At 36.8% G+C, this 24,120-nt stretch overlaps 2 protein-coding genes across 3 annotated transcripts in view; one reads left to right on the forward strand and one right to left on the reverse strand.

Moving 5' to 3' along the window:
- Nucleotides 1-1,192: 1,192 nt before the first annotated feature.
- pja2 (praja ring finger ubiquitin ligase 2) lies at nucleotides 1,193-19,101 on the reverse strand. 2 transcript variants are annotated; one of them, XM_079870745.1, is made up of 9 exons: nucleotides 19,012-19,101; nucleotides 16,289-16,474; nucleotides 13,806-14,814; nucleotides 11,828-11,998; nucleotides 8,789-8,974; nucleotides 7,242-7,356; nucleotides 6,628-6,742; nucleotides 3,924-4,039; nucleotides 1,193-3,213 (listed from the first exon to the last, which is right to left on the reverse strand). In XM_079870745.1, exons 2-9 carry the CDS (start codon nucleotides 16,470-16,472, stop codon nucleotides 3,094-3,096), a joined length of 2,016 nt encoding a protein of 671 aa, XP_079726871.1. In that variant the 5' UTR covers nucleotides 16,473-16,474; nucleotides 19,012-19,101; the 3' UTR covers nucleotides 1,193-3,093. The 2 variants fall into 2 exon arrangements, with proteins under 2 accessions (XP_079726871.1, XP_079726870.1); XM_079870744.1 differs by having other exon boundaries at nucleotides 1,663-3,213; nucleotides 11,828-12,001.
- Nucleotides 19,102-22,005: 2,904 nt separating this feature from the next.
- Nucleotides 22,006-24,120, forward strand: part of man2a1 (mannosidase, alpha, class 2A, member 1) — a 57,371-nt gene continuing 55,256 nt past the window's right edge. The window contains exon 1 of the mRNA XM_079870746.1: nucleotides 22,006-22,467. Within this exon, the coding sequence (XP_079726872.1) occupies nucleotides 22,342-22,467 (126 nt within the window). The 5' untranslated portion in view covers nucleotides 22,006-22,341. The remainder of the gene's footprint in view (nucleotides 22,468-24,120) is intronic.

Genomic DNA, 24,120 nt, shown 5'->3' on the forward strand with positions numbered 1-24,120 from the left:
TTACAGAATTTGGAGATAGCCATTTTGTCCACCTTGAGCCAGGGATCACAGTGGTGTAAGACAAATGGTCAAACGGTCTAAGAGTTATGAGCGATTTTGTACTTTTGGTTGCTGTAGCGCCACCTATGGGCCAATCGGGGTCATACTCTGATAGGTTGTCCCCAAATTGAGGCCTACCATCTGGCCAGGTTTCAAGTCTCTAGGCCTTACGGTTTGGCCTGCACGATGCGTTTTACGAATCCTTACAAGTAAAAGGCCTTACAAGAACTGTAAAAGGCGGCTGCTGTTTCGGTTGCGGTGCTCAGTGACTGACGTCTGTCTAACTCTGCTATAGCATGAAACGCGCTGATGACGTGTGATTTCTGTGCAAGCAGGTGCACAGAGGTATGAAAATACACATGCTAACAGGCAGGTAGGACATTGTATCATAACATTCGGACAAAAAAAAAAAAATTGTTTCTGGAACAAATCACCCATTTTGCCATTAACTGTAGTAAATGCTACACAATGGCAAGTAGAAATATTGGTTTTATTCAGCCATATATGTTTGAAACCAAAAATGATTCAGAAGAAGAGGATGAGCGAATTATACAGGGTCGACTACAAGTCGATGTATCAGAATGCTAATGCGTTTCATGTATCGTTCTCCACAGGCCAATTCACTGCATTGACAGACGCAAACCAATGGCGACAGTCACCAGATTACAGCCCGCCACTTCTCAAACAAGCTCAGAACGACTCCGACAGGTGTAATACAATGATCTGCCAAAGCCCGACGTTGCCGTCTGTCGATGCGGTGTGAATTGGACTGTAAAATCAGACATAACGGTAATTGATATTATCAGCCTTTGGCTTGACTACGTTATCAAACAGCTAATAATGTGTTGCATGTAACACAAACTATGTTCCCGTTCGCAGCTGCCTTCTAAAAATCAGCATCCTTATAAACGCTTTGAACATCATAGAAAGTCAATGGATAATTTGGATGATTAATACAAACATGTTTATGAACCACAGTGAAATATATCAACCATTATCATTCAAATCCAGCTGTGTGTTTTCTGACAAGCTTCATGTTACAAAATTGGCATGGCAAGTTGGCCTCTTTTGCCTAGCCATCACTGCGTCCATATTCTCCTCTTGCGCTTACTCCGCTTTCCCAGCGCACATAAAAAACACAATTGCCAAAGTGCGATTCATCTTGCTTTATTTGTATATTTTATTCATCTATGCTAACTTGCGTCCTTCGATTCAATAGGCGTCATCATCGTAGTCTACACACATGTACCCAAGTTTATTAGATCCATGTTGTACTGTGTGATTTGTAATGATCTAATGGATTTTCCGAAATGGTCTGTAGTAGGCATCAAGGGGAAAATACTCAGCAATGGTATTGACTGATGAATTTGCACATGGTTTGTCTTAAAGCATATTAAAAACACCACATAGACATATAAACAATATTAAAAACTTCACCACAAGGGGTCTTTAAATATAGTTAACATTTGTTTGATTATTTTCCTTTGATAAAATGGTTGAATTGTTGAGCTTGGTGAATGCAGACAGCACAAATTTTTGTCAAATTTTCATTAGATTACTTCCCACTGTGTCACTTAATTGTGTCAATCTCAAATTATGTCACTTTTTTTGTATCTCAATTTTATGGAATGTTGCATTATCTTATCAGGGTAGAAATCGTGCAATTACAGGGTTGCATGCAAAATGTGATATTTTTTCTAAAAAAAAAAAAAGTGTATATGGTGTTAATATACAGTATACACATGATAATATAAATATAACAAAGTTTATCTAAAAAGAACATTGGGTCTCATTCACAAATTTGTGCATGAAATTTGCATAACGTTTTCACAAATTCATCAATATGAAACTAAACTTACACATACTCTGGGCAGCCTTATGAATGTCTTAAGATTAATTGTACATGTGTAAGGGAACGCCCTTATAGGGAGATGGTGAGGATGTTTTATGCAAATTTCTAAATTCATGTGCATATGCGCACATTACAAAATAGGCAGATGTTGTTATAAGTTCCCCTGTGCGTATAAATTTATGAATAATCCATGCAATTATCAGTGAATAAGATCTATTGAGTTGTGTTAAAATGGGGCAATTTACACCTATTTGTGAAAAGTGCCTACAGCTGATTATTCTGCCAATGAACTCTGCTGGAAGAGTATAAAGTAAATCATGTGTAACTGATAGATTATAGTCATTTTGACAGTGTATCTGGTTTGCTTAAATCTTTAAAGTGATTTTGGTGGGCCACACACACCTCTGCCTTTCTCGGTGTATTATTCTGTGATGGTTTTCTCCAAAGATACGAGCTGCCGCCTCTAAATAACAGGACATTGAATACATGCCGATTGCTTTCGCAGTAAACGGCACAAAGCCATCTCGTATTTATAGTCCCCCACCATCATATTTTCCAGTTCAGACTGTCAGCCTTCTAGAAATGGTATTGCTCCCGAAGGTGCTTTTGTGAAAACTACCTATTCAGCGGCCCATCATTTGGATGATTTATACAAATATGTTTATGAACCACAGTGAAATAGAATCGCACAGCCGTTATCATTCATATCCAGCTATGTGCGCTTAAGTCTGGATGTAACAATGCAGCTGAATGTTCTCTGAATAGATATCTGAAGAGAGTTCAGGGTAGCAAACACCTTTGGAAGGCATTTTGCCAGAAAACTGGATAAAAGAAATGACTATTTGAACCAAATGTGAGCTTTTATTGAGGGATTGCATTTGAACGTTTTACTTGACACGACATGTGAAAAGTTAAATACAAGTAATTAATTATTATGTTTAGCCTTGATGTACAAAAACATTTTAATTGAAACATGAATAAATATGCTTCCTATGAATATATACGTATTCATATTTTCTCAGAAAATAAGTTTTAGTTCGCCACGTTTGGAGCATGAATTGCAGCACAAGTCGCTAGGTTAAATGGAATCTGGCCGCTGCATTCCAGCAAAGAAACATCAGATGGGAATTTCTCAGTGAGACTGGTTATTTATTATTTAAATACTTCTCTGCGGGATGTTTAGATGGGTGTGTGACTGCCGTTCAACATGCTCCCTCAGACGCACTGTGACTGGATGGTGGCGTTTCTTGTTCGGAGCTTAAAGACGAGGGATCGGTCACTTCCGGGGTCAGGACGTGGCGACACACTGGACACGTGCCAGACTGAAAATCATGGGGAGACAACATTCGGTAAATACAATAAAGTTATGTCAATATAAGCTTAAAGGGATAGTTCACCCAAAAATGTATTCTGTCATCATTTACTCACCCTCATGTCGTTTCAAACCGATTAACCTTTTGTTGTCCCTCCATTGAAGTCAACATAACCAAAATTTTTATGCTTTAAAATGTTCATAAGACAAACATTAAAAAAAAGTGCACTACGTAAGGGTACGGGGGGTGATTTCGGACACAACCAGAAAATCAAATACGGGCAATGAAAGTTCAAAGGTGCTTGCTTGAGGCACGAGAACCAACGAGGTTAGTTCTCGCACATCAAGCTTCCGTTTTCCATATTTGATGAGCTAAATGTAGGTGCACTGACCATTATAAATAATAAAAATATGTTCATCATATAAAGTAGTCATGTCACTTCAGAAGACTTGGATTAAACCATTTGACGCATATGGATAGCTTTTACAGTGTCCTTTTGTACTTCAAAGCATGAAAATTTTGGCTGCATTGACTTTCAATGGATAGACAAAAAGGACGAGAGAAATAAAAATATATTTAATCGTGTCCCAAAGATGAACGAAAGTCTTACAGGTTTGAAACAGCACGAGTGAATGTAAATGGTGACCGAATTTTCATTTTCGGTTGAACTAGCCTGTTTTTTTTGGCTCTTTCACAAGCTCCAAGAAAAACAGCAATACCTTTCTGAGCCAGAGAGTGACACAGAGTTTATGGAACATGTGGCGGCACGGAAGCAGGGTTGCAATCTCATCTTTGACGTATTCACAACAGCAGATGGCACAGCACTGCTCCTGCTCTGCAGAACCAAAGAGAGTGGGCATGTCAATGTATGTAAAACACAACTCTGCTTTCCATCGTAAACCTTTGACACCAAACCAAATATTTAAAAGTCTCGATCCAGTCACGCACACATCAAATTACTCATTTCAGTCATTAGGGGTGAAACTGAAGTCATTTTATGCTTTCCAAAACAGATTTATCATCCCAAATGCTCTCAGGCTATAAAGTTGAAGTGGGACATTAGTGTGCGAGCATTACTTTTGCCAGCATTCAATCTGTGTATTGCGTTTTGAGAAAAACATTTCTCTTCTGGTGTTCATATTGCAAAAAAAAAAAAAAAGGAGTGCACAAAGTACTTCAAGTCAATCACTTAATGAGTTCGGATCTTAGTGCGTCTCATACACACTCAAGACTAAGACGTTCTTACAATTTTCCATCAGCAAAACACTTCACATGGGCAGCAGTGAGAAACAGGAAGGCAAATTATACATAAAGTTCTCATGTCATGTCACTCACAATCATGTAACCTGCACACCCCATCCAGAACTATAATGCAGCACAAAATAGAAGCAGAGTTTGTCACTGTGCACAACTGCCATCTATCTATCTATCTATCTATCTATCTATCTATCTATCTATCTATCTATCTATCTATCTATCTATCTATCTATCTATCTATCTATCTCCAAGTTTTCATGTCTGTTAGAACCAGTTACAAACACTTATAATCTAATGCTGTGTTGTGTCCAATGCCGTTTCATTGAAACTTTAACCCTTACGCTGTGTTGAAAACCCTGTAACACCTTTGGTGTTCATGGTCAAAAAAGACTGGCATCATAACCATTGCTTATAAATAATTCACTTTGCTTTATCAACACCAAATATTGAATTCAATCTTTTTGTCAGCCTGTTATTTGTGGATAATTTTGTCAATAGTCTAAACCATTTCAAATGAAAAAACAAAATACTCTTACTTATGCCAGGCGACATTCCTCTAGTTACTTTATTTTAATATTGGTAAGAAATGTGTAGTTTATTTAAAGCGTCTCTTTTTTCTGGGGCATGAGCGATGCCCCATTCGAGAATGATTTCACTCGAGTCGATTCTGTTCAAAGACTTGGTCAAACAAGTTGGCAAAACTGCCTAAATTGGTTCATGAATTAGTTTGAATTATTTGTTCAGTTCCACACTGAATCGTCGGAAACGGTTTCTCAAATCTGCAAATGCATCCTATTGTTTGCCAGCGATGAAGCGATGATCTTTATTAGTTGAACATCTGCGTGCTGTCTGTGAACGATTCCACAGGTATAGCTACATTCAATTTAATTTCATACATGTAATACATTACACAACCAAACAGATTATTACGCTAAAAGTACACGATACCACTACTACAAAGTATGACATTACCATTTTTTTGGACAAATACTTTAATTTATACATTAAATAAGCTACCATTGTTGACAGAGTATGAAATAAACACCACTAATTCGCAGTAATGCCAAAGTCCCTTTAAGACAAGTCATTTCACGGCGGCCATCTTTGAAACGCCTCTCGTGCATGTGCAGCTCCTATCTTTTTGAATGGGGAAACATCAAATTCTCCAAAACTGCTTGCCAAGCTTATGATTCAATTTCATATTTGAAATCACCAATGAAATCTGACAACTGTCTCAAATTTTGTTCCTAAATGCACGAATAATGATAGAAAACTTTAATTTTTTAGGCTGGATCAAGCTAATGCGCATGCGCAGTGGAAGCGCACGTCTGACTGACTGTATATTAATCTATGAAAGGAACCGGAGCTTCTAACAGCAGCTGCAGTGACATGATGACTTTTCCAAGCGGCGACAGGCTCTTATTTAGAAGGCGGGACTTATTCAGCATTGCACTTTCCCCCATTCAAAACAATACGAGTGACGCGTCTTGTGTGATTCTATAGTCTGTTAGTCTTGAAAAGGAATGACTTTGCTTAGACAAAGTTAACCAGTTTACACGCTTGCAGAAATAAAAATCTGATTACATTTTGGAGAACAGACAGAAGAAGATCCGTCAATGCGCATTTGATCATTGTATGTGTTCAGATGTTCAGTATCGCGGTCAAAATGTGAAGAGATTTCACTCCTCTCTGTCTCAGTGGTTCCCTTTACATGAACTTTAAACGCAAAACTCTGCAGGTTCACTTTATGTTGACATCTGCAGGTTCACTTTATGTTGACATTGTCTAATAATCCAAACGTATCTGTAAACTACATTATTATACAAAGTAAAGGACATTGGGGTATTGGGGCTACAGATGAAATGCCAGAATTAATGCTTCTTCTGTGTTTGTTGTTTATCTGTCTTAATATGTTATTGTATGGTTACTGAAGTAACTTTTAAGATTATTACTTTTACTTGAGTAGAGTTTTTGGATACTCTACCCACCTTAGTATATAGTCTGGACACAGGGACTAAAACATTTGAGGCTGAATATTCTGAATATGGTGTAACAATAAAATAAGGCACAGCCTGTTCTTTAAATATTACTTAAAAACTCTACTGATGCTGACCTCAGAATTGTATTATGTGCACTTTATGTATCTACAAGTAATGGCAGTAGTACCAATGTTTTCGGCATGCACGGTGATCTGTGGTAGGCAGTCGATGATCTGTTCAGTGGCGGGGGGATGAGCCTGCTCCACATCTATAGCTAAAGACTCCAGATGAGCCAGTGCTGCCTGAAACACAACAAAACACATTAGCATATTTAATTTCCTCTGGATAAAGATAGAAGAGAGTTAATTATACGTTAAGCCTTACATTTCTAGTATCATTGGCTGAAATCAATTAAGTTTGCTGGGCTTTCAGAACATCACTCAGCAACTGAGTCCAATTTCTCAATATTGTCTTTTTGGGTATAATTAAGATGGATCATTTATTTGTACAACTTAGCTGTTCATGCAAATACAATATTTATTTGTTCATGAAAAAGCAGCATTAATTATGGAAGACTACTATGCTTTCACAATAATAAATTAAAACAGGTCTTGAGGCTCCATTTCAATCTGACCATTAATAAAAATTGGCCCTGATGATGTACAAAAGAAGCTACTCTTCCTTGAAAAAAAATTAATCTGACTCTTAATGCCCTCAAAACCTTATACAGTTAGACTGCAGTGATTCAAACAGCGATATCACAACACAGACAGCACGATTAAGCAAAATAAGTTCCCTCACCTCCATAGCCTGTGCGAGACGCTCCTCTAATGCCATGTAAGTGAGGAGCTGGGAATGATCCACGTAAGAGATTGCCTGAGCCATCCCAAAACCATCACCAAATTCATCAAGGAACCTGAACAACATAGGACTTTAAAATACATCCTCTCTCGTTTCCTGTTGCAGCTAACACAATCAAAAACGGTTAAGCAAAATGTTCTTATAATCATCAACGATTTTCATATTTTAGACATGCTTGGTGGGTTAAATCTCATGAAAACATTTTCAGGTCATGTTTCAACCCAGAATCAGGAAAAAATTTGATTTTGCATAAAGAAAATTAAGCCTATTGTTAGGGCCATGACATTTTCATGAAGCATATTTTCCTCTCAAATTCACATTATTCATAAAAGTTTTTTGTTTTTTTTAAGTGAAATTATTGTATTAAAGTAAAAAAGTTTGATTATTTACATCAGCATAAAAACAAAAGCAGTACAACAAATACTACCATGAATGAGATTCTTGCATTACGGTAATGAGAATGAAAATAAATTAAATGTCACAACGGTAAAAATACTAAAAACAAACGTCATTTTCAGAAAGTAAAATATTTTTTCTCTTTTAACTTAAAGGTTTGTAACATGTTATTCACATGTTTCATGACATTCACTCTGTAAAGACCCCGATATACTAAGAACGAACTGATGTGACGAGTAAAAACATTTGACACGCTTGAGAGTTGCTTTATAGTAGAAGTTGTATTTCTAATCAAAGGAGACATTGACACTGTTTTTCATGTTTAATACTGTAAAGTTGCTTGCTTTAAAGCAGGGGTTTTAAAAGTCAAAGACAGTGGGCCTCCCTTCTAACAACATTCACGGTGGCGCCCCATTTTGACACATAAATGTGTGTATTTAACCGTTCAAGCGCAATAAGCCACGAAAGTGAGCTGAATTCAGCACCAGTGTGCTTCGGATGTGAGCCACAGAAATCTGCCGAATTCTCTGTCGTAGTTTATTATGCTTTTAATAACTCATAATCAAGCACATCCCGTTCCTCCTCATTCATCCAAGTTTCTCTGCTGCTCTACTGTGTTTAAGCAGTCCTGAGCTTCACGGATATATTTAGATACAGATAAATCTCGATCGATTGATATCGTCATATCGTGCAGCCCTACTCCTCGCCTCCCCTGACATGCTCTCGCGCCCCTGCTTTAAAGCAACCTATTACATAAAGTGCTATTTACATAAACGTGACTTGACTGGAATGCCGAATTGCAGATCTTACGCAAACATATCCACTTCACTATAATCAGATGCTTTCTTGGCTGCTGTTTTCAATTTTATTGTTTGTTTATTTTGATATCCATCTAAACTTCGCTCCCAGGAGCGTGGGCGGCGTCAGATGTTCGCTAACAGTATACCGCAGCAAAAAGGTATTTCCAACTTCTTTTTACACCTAAGTGAAGAACGAAAAAGAACTGCGAGTATATCGGGGGCTTAAGAGTTAAAGGATGACATAGCATCTTTATCTTGTCATATCTGATGTTGTGTATCAGGTTTGTTGACCTCCACTCTGTGTCCAGATCTTCACTCATGCTGGAATCATCCTCCAGGTTATTGTTTCCATCCAGGATAAAGAGTCCAGGGTGCACAAACTGACTGACACCATCAGGGTCTTCATCGCTGCTGCTGCCCGAGTCCTCATTATACATCAGCCAGGGGATCTCGCCCTCCTCCAGAGGGGTCTGCTCTCTGAAGAACACCACACACACGCACAGCACAGCAGAAAAACACAACGTTTTTAGGGATGCCTCAATATTTTAGACACATTTAAAATGAATTTGACTTGTTTCATTCGGTTCTGTGTGACTAAAGATATTGGAATAAGAGCAGTACCACATGTACACATCAATGATGTAGAGTGTAGACAGACTCGTTTGTCAGAAAGTGGAGAAAAATCTTAATGGCCAAGTTATTAATCAAGTCCAGACAAAATTTTGTTTGTGCCAACATAGCCAGTGAGATTTGATTTTAAAATAAAATTAATGTTTTATTCAGCAAGGATGCATTGAATTGATCAACGGTGACAGTAAAGACATTATAGTGTTACAAATTTTTTTTATTTCAAATAAATGCTGTTTCTATTCATCAAACAATCCTGAAAACATTTGATCATGGTTTCCACAAAAAATATTAAGCAGTAAATAATAATATTAAGCAACAAATTAGCATATTAGAATGATTTCTGAAGGATCATGTGACAGTGAAGATTGGAGTAATGATGCAGCTTTTCAATTACAGGAGTAAATTAAAAATATATTAAAATAGAAAACTTATTTTAAACTTAAATATGTAACTCTTACTGTTACAGCCTTGGTAAGCATAGGAGCATTTTTTTTTTTTTTTTAAATATGTGGTCTAGTAAGGCAGCTCTCTGGGCTTTGGTTCAATTATCCTTTATATTAAAATGCAAGATGCTTTTAAATTAATGTATCGAGTATGTTTAGGCTTTATCTCTAAAGGCTTTATCTCTATATGTAGTTTATTTCTAAATTCAATCAGCATACTCTCTGCCAGGCTTTAGAAGAACTAAACAGTTGTTCATCAGTTGTACTATACATTAAAAAGGTTTGTCAAGTCATGTGACGGTACTCATTGTGATCAGGGGCCAGTTACATAAACTTTAACCACTATGTCAAGACTGTGTCTTAAGAACCAATCAGTCTTACTTTTCCAATTCAAATAAGCCAGATTTACTCTATGTAATTGACTTTAAAAAGTTGGGGCCAGCCTTGATGAAAAAATTTAGATGACTAACTTTTAAGACTACTCTAAGCAGTTTATGCAACCGGTTGCAGCATCTTCTTCTAATATCAACCATCTTATAAGTTCCCAGCTAGTAACGACTACAGATTTTTAAAGTCGACATTTATGTGATGAAAGTCGAGTCGACGTCAACTAGTTGCTGATGACGTCACTGATGAACAAAGCCTGAACCTCGAGTTGAGACTCGAACGCAGATTCCCTTGTGCACAGCTATGGCATATGACACAGCGCTCCTACATAACAGTTCTTTTGTCTTTGGGTTGTTATATTTCTCACATATTTCTGCTCGTTCTAAATCAGATATAGATAAAGTAGCACATTAAAGATTACATTTATATGAATGCATTAGTGTGACAGAGAGCAATTGCGTGTGAATTGCACCTGGCAGCATCTCTCTACTAATAGTGAAGCTGTGGGTTTTAATTACAAAGAAATATATGCTATAACTTTTCATTTTCTAAGCTATTTTACTGATAAATCACCAAACAGTTTACAATACATTTCTGCGCTACTGAATGATTCTGTGTGTGCGCGATCTTAACGTGCTTATGAGCTGTGTAAAACGTGCATTCACGCTATCAATTTTGAGCATCCAGATGGTCTAATCAAACATATCTTGTGGAGCGCTCTGAGTATGCATTTATTTGTCATTTTAACTGAAACAGAGCATAAAAGTGGACTTCAAAGATTTATTATCCTGTTGCACCCTCTTATAGACCATGAATGATCAGCGACTAGTCAACTTAAAGTGTCATGGCAGACCATTAAAGTCGACTAGTCTGTTCAACCCCTACCAGCTAGAATACAAATACAAGGGCTATCAATTGATTAAGATAATTTTTAAAGAAAATGTCATCTTTTTTTACCCAGATTACATGTACATAGCCTGTCAATATCATATACTGTGAAAAAATATGGACGCAGTGTCCATGATGTCACCCATGGGTTTCTGAAGAGCAAAGTGAAGCCCAAAGTGGGCGGAGCCGACCATCGCCATCTTGGCAGCGTGTCACTCCCGGACAACCGAAAATGGTCAAAGAGGCGGGATTAGCTGAGGTGACGTGATAGCTAAGAGACAGCAAGCAAACGGCTAGTAGTGACAGCAGCTGCCATCCACCTGTCACTCAAGTGGCCACGCCCTTAATTATGCAGAACTTTAAGGCTTAATATAACTTAAACGGATGAGTTATAAAAAAAATTCACCCCCTCACAGTTGTCATGAAGGGGAAAATTAGCTATATAGAACAAAACCACTTTTTGAACCAGGCTGTAAACATGTTTTTTTTTTGTGCTGTAAAATTGGGCATATTAACATGGAGAGTGTCTCTAGTGGCCAGTCGATGAATTGCAGTTTAAGTCACTTCCGTACTGGATTCAAGAGAGAAACCGGAAGCCAGGTTACTAAATAATGTCAAGACTTTCACATACTTTATGGACTTACATCCGATACCTTTCTGATGTTTGTTCAAATGATTTTTTTTTATTTTTTTTTATTGTGCCAAATTAACATGCAGAAAGCCTGATAATTTGACTATAAACCATGTCAAAATGAATGATTTAATGTAAATTAATATCATGCATTACCATATTAATTTTTATAGCCAAAATAAAAAACAATTACCAAACTTTTTTTTATGAACAGATATTTCAATGTTTTTTTTATATAACATTAAAAATCATTAAAAAAAACCAAAAAAAAAACACTTGTCTGTGTCAATGACAGCCGTGTATTGATGTTATCCAAAGTATTACTAAAGTGTTTAGAGTTTGTGTGCTTACTCTAGAGCGAGGTTGAGAGAAGGCACTTCTTCCAGACCGCTGCTGCTTACAGGAGGCTCATCCATGCCAGGCAGAGTCTCCCAGCTTTCTTCACTTGTGCACCTCTCCTTCTCCAGCCCAGAGTCGGACGTCCACGAAGCCGACCACTCGCCCTCGCTGAATTCTGAGCTGCTGCTTAGAACACAGAGCAGGATACACGCACATGCACACAAACACACACACGTGAGCACACCTCGTAAAAGTCAAGGTAATCCTCTTAGCTGAAGAGCCTTAGCATCCAGAATGAGCACCTTTGGCACCGCACTCATTTCCTGCTGAGTGAATACCTCATCAAGCATTCACAGTAAATGCCCAACTCATCCTTGACTTGCATTATGGGAGCGACTTTTCACAAAGAACCAAGTGAAAAATGTTGTTCCTTTTCAACAAAGAGTCCATGAAAGGAGGTGCTTAACCTTGAGAAAATGATTTTTGTATCTCTGCTATCAAAATTTGGGACAAATTTAAAACCCTGATATGGGTGATTTTGTAATTTCCTACAAAATAAATAAGCAAGCAAACATGTACAAATAGTAAATGTACAGTAATTCAATAGCTTTTGTAGCAGGACTACATTTTTGAGCTTTACGAATACATTCAACAGTAGTGATGTAAAAAATGACTATGCTACAGAAATATAATTAAAAGATTGAAAAATAGGTACCAGTTGCACACAAAATGTGGGAGCTAAATATTATGCTTTTGGTTGTTAGAATGTGAATTAAAAATATGCTTTTTCTTCAACTGAATCGAAATCTAATAAATTATTATGCTTGGGGACAGTACGATTTTTTAAAGAAATTAATACTTTTATTCAGCAAGGACGCATTGAATTGATTAAAAGTGACAGTAGCCCCTTTCACACACACAGCCTTCTTTACTGGTAAGCAGTGTTGGGTAAGTTACTCTAAAAAAAAAGTAATTAATTACTACCTATTAATTCTTCAACAGTATAATTAGATTACTAATTACTCTCTCTAAAAAGTATCGCATTACTAATTAGTTTCTAAATCCAATATCAACCTCAAACAGTTGAACAATGCAAGGATAGACATGAGACTGCTCTTTTATCAAATAAATAATATAAAATTGCATGAATATTTCCTGAACTGACCGAAGTATTTAAATGGAGGTTATGAAAAAAAAAACCCATCCATTTTAACATTAGATGTTAAATTTTTATGTCAAATCCATTATTGTTTTATATAGAATTGTTCCATACAGAAAAATTAAGAGTATCCCTTATTTTACTTTTTCACAAAAGAAAATGTAATTAAATTACAGTAATTAATAACTTAGTAATGCATTACACCCCAACACTGCTGGTAAGACATATGTGTCTATAATATTACAAAATAAAATAAATTCTGTTCTTTAGAACTTTGTATTTAAAAACTTTTCTTTTTTTTTTTTTTCAGGATTTTTCTCGGTTTCCACAAAATAATGTTTTTCATAAAATGATTAAAAAGCACATTGATAATAAGTAATAACGTTTCTTCGGTAATCAGAACATTAGAATGATTTCTGAAAAATCATATGACACTAAAGACACTATGTAATAATATTTTCATTAATATTTTTACTGTATTTTATTAAATAAACACAGCCTTGGCGAACATTAGACACTTCTTGTAAAAAAAACACTTAAATATTGTAAAAAAAAAGAAGTGTAAAAAAAAGTGTAAAAGTTTGTAACATCTAATATTCTCTCTCTAAAGATTTTCTGCTATTATTATGTAAAAACAAAAAGAAGCTAAAAGAGGTAATGACATCAATTTGTGTTACTAATGACCATTGGCATTGATGCAGAAGCTTCTCTGTATATATAATATTATGAAGCACATTTATTTTCATGCAGATTATTAATCTGTACAAATCTGTGCAATTAAACATTTTAGTACAATCTACTGAATTGAGATACATGCAATACATACTGTACCTTTCATCACCCTTTGTAGACGGCTCAAATTTCTCTCCAAAATTCTCTAGATCTTCCCAGATATTGTCATCATCATCCTCATCATCATCATCTACTTTAGCGTTATCATCGTTCACACTTTTACTGTCCTTGGAGTAGAGGTCACTCAAGGCCATGGGTGGAAAATCAAAGAGGAACTCATTTTCAGGGCTAGTTTGTGCGAGGAAACCCGGAGGTGCCGAGCCACACTTGTTTCTGTCCGATGAGCCAGACAAATGGCTTACTTCCTCTTTTTCTGAACGTTTCCTCCTTTCAAGGTGGGTCTCGCTCGTCTGTTTGCGGATCTTTGGCCTCACAACCATTTCGGACTGCAATGTTTCTTCAGGGTTTGTTTTTCCTGTGCTTGTATAGGAAACGGCTCCAGCGCTGGCCGTAACCCCGTGATATTTCGGAGCTTGGTCTTCACCAACCAACAACTGACCAACGTTCCTATTTGCTTGTACAGTTCTTTGAAAATCTGGTTCCTCACAACGAAGTTCTGTTGAGTTTTTAGAAGGTGCCGTTTGCGCTGAACGTTTACCTGTTTTTGGAAAGACATCAGGATGTGAATCATCAAGCGAATCTACATTTCCACCCAAATCACAAATACCATCAAGTCTCTTCTGAGCAGCCAGAGACGGGTTTAAACTCAAGTCCTCCTCCTCAGCTCCGCTGCTGTCAGGCTCATAGGCATCAATGTTGATGTAACTCAGAGCTTCCGGGTTAGGCTTGCGGTCTTCATTAATGGGCCAGACTCTAGCTCGATCACTCTTTTCTATACCAGAACAATATTGTCTGTCGTATGGCACAACCCGTTCAGTCTTTGGTCTCTTGAAATGGTTGGAGGGTGCTTTTAGGACTCTACACAATGATGACTGCCTCCTGTTGTGGCCCTCTTGACTTGAAGCTGCGTTTAACTCCGAGCGCACCGAATTTGTGCATGATGTCGGGAGGATAGTCTGAAGCACTGAAGAAATGCTGGCCTTTGACGCTAGAGGGGAAAATGTTTCAGTTATTTTTCCTTCACCGGATAGAAGTTAAAGGAATAGTTCACTTAAAAATGAAAATTCTGTCATCATTTACTCACTCTCAAGTGGTTTCAAACCTGTATGAATTTCTTTCTTCTGCTGAACACAAAGGAAGATGTTTTGAAGAATGTCGGTAACCAAACGGTTGATGGACCCCATTGACTTCCATTGTAGGAAAAAAAAAAAAAAGTACTATGGAAGTCAATGGGGTCCATCAACTGTTTGGTTACAGCAGAAGAAAGAAACTTGAGGTTGAGTAATGATGACAATTTTCATTTTTAAGTGAACTATTCCTTTAATTATTTTGTATATGTAAGCAAACGTATATGCACTATAGAGTGAAAGTCACAAAAAATGTCCTGGTAACATTTTTTCTCCAAATTCAAAAGAATAAAATAAGAAATTATACTTATACGTTTGTGTCTCATTCATGATGATTAAGTTTCCTCCAAAATGACAATTATTACTGTAATTTAAAAATAACTAAATAAAAACACTCATTCATTATTGGAATACATTGATGAAAATATTTTTTCCAAACACAATTATAACCTTAATTAAAATAAATACTACTGTGAGATAAACTTAAATAAACTTCAGTGTAAAAAATGTTTTTATAAAGAAAACTATTTTTTCATTTGAATAAATCTACTTTTCTTATTGAATTGATTTTAATCAAATTACAGAATGACAAATAGAACACTTTACTTTGCTTAATTGTCAAGAAAATGTCACAAACAAGTTTTATACTCCAAACAACAGGCTTCTTTTCCTTTATGCAAAAACATGTAAATATTTTTATATGTTTTCCTTTGGTTTTAGGGGTGAAATATGACCTGGGCATTTCTTGACAATCACTCTATATATATTTTTTAAAAAACGCATTTCAAACTACTTTCTACCCACCCTCATCATTCTCATATATATTTGCATAATAAAGTCAGATGGTCTCCTACAGGGTTTCCGTCTACACCTTTTAAAGGTGATGAATGCTCCACTCTAAAGCAGAACAACCCACACACGCATATTTCAGCTCTTTAAAACCCGTTACATTCCCAATATTACAAAGCTGTTTATTCACCATGAGAACTAGTGAAATCTCAAAATACTTTCCACTTTCGCAGAGCACAGATTTCCACTAACTCAGGGAATTGCTAGCTGAAAGAAGTATTTTTTTAAGTTAAGTTTTTTAAAATAATAAGTAATTTTAATATATTCTAATATTTTAATACAATAATCAGTGACAACTAAGGCATATTTAAATGCTTGGCTTGGGTTTGGGGTGGAACAATCAGTTTTATCAACCAATAGCATTCATCACTTTTGCATTCCCTTTTTTCAATGTTTGTAGCAAGAAAATGACACTTCACCTTTAAAGTTGAGTAGCTCTTTAGTTTCATCACGCACTAAATGTTTCCATCACCAGCTGGTACGTACCCACTGCCTGGTCCTTTTGACTCCTCTCCATGTTCTGACAGTCCACACCAGATGTGGCTCTTTGTTTATCTGTAAGCGGCCGGAAGCTGATGTACGCGTGTCTCCGGCCGTATCTCCTGCCTGAGATGGTCTGATATCCTCCTGCTGGTCTGGGCCACGCAGACTTTCCTGCCTCCTGACCCATTCCTACGAGAAACAGAAGATAAAAGGCCTGTTCACAACAAAGATGACTATATTAGACTCCACACCAATGGATGTTAACGTTCTGTTCATTATAAGCGCGCTACAGTTACTGTATGTCGTCTGCCATTTTAAATACTCAAGCTCTTTAAAGGAGAACTCCGGTCAATTTTAACATTGAGCTCATTTTTTTGTAAATTTGGAGTGCTGTCAGGACAGAGAACAACGACAAAAATCGGTGTTGCCTACACCGTGTTATCCTCTTTTTAAAATTTGCACCCTGTTGACTTCAATGGGGCCAGTTTTAAATTCAGCCAGCGCACATACCTGTATTTACTTCCAGTTTTCGGTCGAAGTCCACAGTAGTCGATTGTCGAGTTCACGCGCGTGATCATAGGTAACTAAACCTATGCGCGTGAACTCGACAATCGACAATGGACTTCGACCGAAAACTGGAAGTAAATACAGGTATGTGCGCTGGCTGAATTAATATAACTTTTATTCATATCTTTCACATCTACTGCAGTCAGATTCACCGTGTTCACTCTGAAGGAATCACTCAACATGGCTGGGCACTTGTAATGACACATCAAGGATGTTAAGAGGCTAAAAGCAGGTTTAAAACTTGCCCCATTGAAGTCAACAGGATGCAAATTTTAAAAAGAGGATAACACGATGTAGGCAACACCGATTTTTGTCGTTGTTCTCTGTACTGACAGCACTCCAAATTTACAAAAAAATGAGCTCAATGTTAAAATTGACCGGAGTTCTCCTTTAAAATCTGGTGGATTCTAATTGGCTATCCTGTCAATGTTTTTATTGTTCATCAAATGGAAAAAAAATTCTAAATGCGATTCCAACAATATCATTCCGGTGTCATCACCATCATTATAGTTGTGGTGTGCACTTCCCTATTCTAACAGAATTAGAAAGATTATTAAAAACTAAACTGTGGGCCTTAAAGGGGCAATTCACTGGTGGAAAGACAGGCTTTTAATAAAACTTGTATAAGCCATAGAAAAGTGAAACATTTTCTGAAATCTGTACTCATTGACTACAGAAAAGAGCTGTTGGGAGCCAAAAACTTAATTTGCAGTTTTAACAAAATCCCTGGAGCGGTCGAAAGTCCACCAGATGATGTAAAATCATGTGTTTTGCGACATCCTGTGCACTTTCACTGACAAATAAATGAGGTTATTTGTGTAAAGGTCAAATGGAGAAAGAGTAAAAATTATTCATTAATTATTTAATTATTCACCAACAACACAGCAATACAAAGCTGGTTGAAATTCTTATCCTTTATGCATCCACATATTTTCTTGGGCCACTGTACAAAAGGCACATATATTATTAAATTATTATTTTAAGTTAAATAAAAGGCACTTCCTTTAGCTATATCTATTATAAAAATCGGTAACACTATTTTACAGTGTCCTTGTTACATGTACTTACCACAGTAACAACAGTAAATGATGCATAATTACATGCAATTAACTAACCCTCAACCAAATCCTACCCTAACCCAATAGTAAGTGTAGTTGCTTAATATTACTCAGAACTTATATATAATAACACTGTATCAATGACACCTTAAAATAAAGTGTAAGCTAAAAATCTTATTTTTTGTATGCATTGTAACTTAATTTGCACTTAGTCTTGTAACTTGGCCTTGTGATACTAATATTGTTGTGTCATGTGTGATGAATTGCTTGTGATGTTCCTCATTTGTCACTTTGGTTAAAAGCATTTCATGATTCAATGTACCAATGTAAATGAAAACCTCAGTGTGTTTTCACCAGATAAACCAAACCACACACTTCATCTCAACATTCAAAAGTGACACAATGTTTTATGTTACAAGAAGAAGATTGAATTGTGACCAGTAACTGTTAAAGGTTCTCAATCTTCGAAGCTGAAAACGCAGTAGTCTTTTAAGTACCGGTTCAATCTCTTATTAAAACACATGCAGTTTAGCCTAGGTCTTGGGGCCTCTAACAATCATGGGCGTTTGTTAAATACAGGAAATATCCCAAATGTGCAATGCAGTGCAAATCCAGGACCAGGATTAGAAAGAATTAAAGCTTTCTAACCTATGTCAGATCACATTAATGCTGAACAGAACACGGAGGTTACTTAGCTCAGTCTGACCAAAACGCATCACTGTCATGTTATTGTTGTCTGTAGTTTGCAGCAAACACATCCCATCCGTCAACATTACGCATTAAAGGAGCTTGACATATGCTATCGCTTGGCACATTACCTCAAAAGCAATCATTACAATATACAACGCCCTAAAACAGATTATTATTTCAAGAAACACACAAATCACATGATTCATTTGATCAGCTGGATCAATTCAGTCGACTACGGCCCTCATACAAGTTCAGAGCAGCTAACAAGCTAACTAATGTTTGTCGACAAGCGCCGCTGCTTCCTGAGCGTGGATTATAATGCTTGCTAACGCTTTTATTCCTCCAGTTTCGCGCAAAAAACTCACACAATGTTTTGGTTTATGAAATGTGTCGTCTGTTAAAGGACTGTACCTGTGTTCCTGGACGCCTCCTGTGTCAACTAAACTCTGCGAACGTCACCACGAAACTTAAGGGTCACGTGACACTCGTCCACCAATCAACTGTGAGTGTAATTGTCAGTGTTATAATCGGGTGCAGCTAGGCAGCTGTAACCCAACTGCAACACCACGTGTGCAATTTAAAGCCCACCTGGAAAACAAAGCTGACAGGGATGGGGTCATGGGGATGGCGTTGAATGGGATGGAATGGAATGGAATGGAATGGGATGGGATGGGATGGGGTGGGATGTTAAAGGACAGTAGGATTGTAATTGGAAGTGTTAGGAGGACAGACATTGATATGTAAATTCAGGGAAACATTTCAGAAACATTTATTTATTCCTGGGTGCTTCATAAAATGTGTGTAGGCCAGAATATTTTCAGAAAAATACACTTCTGCCAAATACCCTGAAACATAAGAAATCTAATGATTGGAGGAAACATGGTAGCCTACACAAGATAGAAATATTTTTTTTACCTGATTATCTAATAATTTATTCATTCATATGTTCAAATTATTTAAATAGAATTAAATGTATAATACAATGACAAAAAATAAAAATGTAGTTATCATGCATTTAATGTGAAAATATGGAATGCATGATAACTACATAAAGAAAATAACAAAGCAGCACTGCTGCCCTGAAACATTAGAAATCTAAGGATTATCTAATAATTTATTGAGACATATTTTAACTATCAATTAATTTTAACTGTCATAACATATAATAGGCTACATAACAATAAATAAACTTTTAGTTATCACAAAGTCTCTATTTTTACATTAAACCTATTAATATGAAGGTAATATAATGCCATAAAGAATCGCATGCGGAGGGTAAGATTAGTGAAAGTCTACATAAGATTGCAAGCGTAAATAAAATCTGCATGCGCAATAAGATTTGTAAAGGTGTAAATCGCCTTTCAAGTGTATTTGCAGCATTTTACTGTTGTTCGTGGTGTAATGCATGTATTGTGAAACTGCAGCTTCATGCTTACGCATAATAAATGTGTAATAAAAAAAAAAAACTGTTGCAAATGTCTAAATTACTTCTTTCTTTTAGCTGTTCTTACAGTTTTGGCATGAATCTCTCATTCACTCTGAGTTTTGCAAGCGCGAAGAGGAGAGCGGATCCACCTTCTTCCAGTAGCCAATCAAATGAGCTTCTCTCTTATCTGATTGGTTCAATAAACACGCAAGTCGCCAAAAGACATCTTTATCTTAATTTGGCTCAGCATCGTTTTCGTTGCCGAAATGGTACTTTTAATGCACACATAGCCTACATGTTAAATAAATAAATCATGATTGCTTAATTAGCTGTGCACCATTAGACTGACTATATGAGTTAATACTGAATTTCAAGCTGGTGTGTTAAGGAAAATTAAAAATATATTTTCCCCTTTAACATGTATTTTAAGGTCATCTCTGCACCTGCAATGCCATCGTGTAACCACTAGATGGCTGTATAGCCCTATATATACACATCTAGATGCTGCGTATTCCCTGGTTGCTGGGTTTTTATTCAGACATAATTTGTTACTTTGCGTTTGGATATGAGTATTTATTCAGACATTATTAAAGACTACTTTTTGTCAAAGTTGAGTTTATGTTGATTTGAAGAATCAGTTTTTCATTAGCTACAGTCAAATCTGGACACAGAGAAAGCATTTTGTTATTCATACTAGCTACAAAAAAATAGCTTGATCGGTCACATGAAAGTAATCAGACCAAGTGTGACCAAGACAATATTTCAAAATATATAATTGAGTGTTAAATAACATGAACAGAGACATTATGTGAAAAACACTGCATCAGAATGGTATTATTAGATAGGCATTAAAGAAGGGGTATTATTTTTTTGATTGTAAAGTTTAACATCAGCTCAGAGGTGTAACAGATATAGGCCTAATATATAAAATTTCAATCCAATAACGTTAACACCTGCTCGAAATTCACTATTAACTCATGGTCAGTCTAATGGTACACAGCTAATTAAGCAATCATGATTTATTTATTTATTTAACATGTAGGCTATGTGTGCATTAAAAGTACCATTTCGGCAACGAGAACGATGCTGAGCCAAATGAAGATAAAGATGTGTTCTGGCGACTGGCGTGTTTATTGAACCAATCAGATAAGAGTAAATTGAGAGTCAGCTAGAAGCTCATTTGATTGGCTACATGAAGAAGGTGGACCCGCCCTCCTCTTCGCGCTTGCAGAACTCGTGAGAGAATCGTACCAAAACTGGAAGCGCAGCTAAAAGAAAGACGCAACTGTACAAATCGGGTTATTTCGGGAACTTTTTTGCCCCATGCACACAAGTAATTTAGACATTTGCAACAGTTTATGTTTTTACACAAAGGTTGATTTTACGCTATCAATCTGTTTTGCAGTTCCTGCCTGTTTTTTTTTTTCGCTTGCAAATTGCTGTTCACAGGTCTGCAGTGCTTTTGCCCGTATTTGTGCGAAAAAACGTGCCAAAAGTGTAAGTGCGTAAAAAATGGATGTCAGAAGAATACAGATCACATTTATTATGCCTAAGCTTGAAGCTGCAGTTTCACAATACATGCATGACACTACGAATATAACAGTAAAATGCTGCAAACATTTTTTTTTCTTACATTTGAAAGGCGATTTACACTTTTACAAATCTTCTCTTGCGCATGCAAATTTTATTTACTCTTGCAATCAGGCTACACTTGCACAAATCTTACCCTGCGCATGCATTCTTTATGGCATCATATTACCTTCATATATGAATGATCAAAAGCTGTCAAATGGGGCTGAGGAAAGTAATACTGAATATGTGACGTGTGTGTGTGTGTGTGTGTGTGTGTGTGTGTTTTGAGTGTATCAGTGTGTGTGTGTGTGTGTGTGTGTGTGTGTGTGTGTGCGTGTATGAGTGATGTGTTCACTCGTTAGGCGGCGCAACTCCACACACTCACTTCAGTTATCCTCTGTGTGTGTGTGTGTGTACTGTAGCACAGTAAGCGCAGGAAGGGGGCAGGGTTGGTTGGCGCTTTTCCTTTGCCTGTTTGACTATCACAATTTGCTGAATCACACAAACTCTTCCGCATCGTCAAAACTTTGAAGACACATCGCTGTGGATTTCAATCCGTGGATACATAACTCGATATTTCCCCGTCGTTAGACAGAAAAGGTGTCCCCTTTCGTTTAACTCTTCATGGCGAAAAGACCTTTCTTTCTCACTTCTTCCTTCTGTCACCTACGGGACCACCGCTCGCGAGGCACAAGCTTTTAAAAGTTTGCCTTTCATGTGAATGTACAGAACTCGTATGAGAAATGAAGCTCAGCAGACAGTTCACAGTTTTTGGCAGTGCCATATTCTGTGTGGTGGTATTTTCCTTGTACCTGATGTTGGATCACTTAGATTACAGCAAAAACCCAAATGGAGAGAAAACGCAAAACGTAAGTAGTCCATGTGCAGCTTCATGCTTGTCAATAAATTGTGTTGTTGTAGCCTACTGTCAGAAGATGTGTTTTCTGTGTTCAAGCTGCTGGTCCGTGAACTTTATATAAATAATATTGACTCGATTGTGATGTGGTGGCTAAAAGACACTTAGTATGAATTGTTCGATTGCTTCTTTCCAAGTGACATTACACTATTAAAGTATTACACCGGCACAAAGATGGCTGTGATCAGTAAGTCAAGCCTGCATTTCCTGTTTCTCAAATATTTGTATCGTGTTATATTTTAATGAAACTATTTAGATCACGATACTGTCTTAAACGATTCAGAAAGCGAAGATTCTGTTTCGCTTTGGACGGTGAACTGTGCTCAAAGTTCATTTCCTCGCTGTCCTCAGCGTTCATAGTCGAACGAGCAAAATTCCAACGAGCTGCCTATCTAGACAGCACACATTGTTTCCTGCTCATCTCTATTTTTGCATTCAAATAGGTTCAAACTTCCGTAATTAGTCCTACCTACATGTAAAAACTATTTGGATTATATCATATTTTTAAAATAATTAAAATTAACATGAAATCAAAAGTTCTTATTTTTAATGGAATGTTGCAGTATTTATTATAAATGATTTATGCGTCCATTTATCCATATAATTTTTTTGTTAAATTCATGTGCCATTGTAATCTTTAATTAAAATAACTTACCCTTCCTCTTGCTTCTGTCTCTTCTCTGATGACGTGTTTACTGGCGCGAGGGCGGGGCAAACTGTCACTCACGTGAGATCACAGTGATAGTAAATCACAATGATCCAATTAATTCCCGATGGACAAAATCAAGTCCCGCCCTACAATTTTTTCTTGTTTGAAAAGCTGCTTCAATCGGATATATGTCACTTATAGGGAAGAAAAGACTCGCAACTTTCGCTTCTTGCTGATTTTATGTATGTGCATCTTCAGTGACATTGTCAAATAAACAACCATATGGCAAATTTCATGCTCCTTAAGTAAACAAAACATTTGTTCAATTTGAGTCCAACATGAAAGTCTGAAAAATAGGAAAACTTCGGCAGACTGATAACCATTTTTATGCGTTCACGACAACAGCGAAACTTGACATCCAAAAGGAGTCAATTCTTAAATTCTTAATTTTGCCTATCCCTGGTAATTAAAACAACTTCCCCTCCCTCTTGCTAGTTGCCACTACACATCTTCTTTGAGACAATTGGTAGTTACCCATTGTCCATTTGGATTTTTTAATGTAGGCTATGTTTAGTGTTTTTCAGAAACAACGTTACGATATCGGAAAACATTTCTGTTGTGTGCGGAGGGTTAAAAAAGACAGCCAATAACCAGTGATGTTTGGGGTTGTTTCTGCTAACAATAATTCACAAACAAGTCCTGTAGGATTCACATGTGTTTTTCATACGCTGTTTATTTCAAATCCAGTAGACTAGCCCTAAACCTCACCTTAAAACTGTGGCAGCAGCAAATGCGAATCACCTGAGAGTTTTACATGGTTTAGCAATGATGTTCTTTGTCACTGATGTACAATGGCACGACAAATATTCAAACACCTAGTTTGAATGACTTTTGAGAGCCACAGCTGAAAGTGAGAGAATTTGAATCTAGGCTCTGTTTTACAGACAGGGCTTAGAT

Source organism: Squalius cephalus (assembly GCF_949319135.1).
Source record: "Squalius cephalus genome assembly, chromosome: 5".
NCBI lineage: Eukaryota > Metazoa > Chordata > Actinopteri > Cypriniformes > Leuciscidae > Squalius > Squalius cephalus.

Bases quoted from the DNA above. Each gene is read 5' to 3' on its own strand.
- pja2 (XM_079870744.1), bottom strand. From the start codon at position 16,472: ATGGGTCAGGAGGCAGGAAAGTCTGCGTGGCCCAGACCAGCAGGAGGA. The intron at 6,743-7,241 runs GTGAGGGAACTT...GTTGTGTTTCAG, and splicing joins GTCTCGCACAGGCTATGGAG to GCAGCACTGGCTCATCTGGA. The intron at 3,214-3,923 runs GTATTGCTGTTT...CATGATTTTCAG, and splicing joins TCACTCTCTGGCTCAGAAAG to TCTGGCACGTGTCCAGTGTG.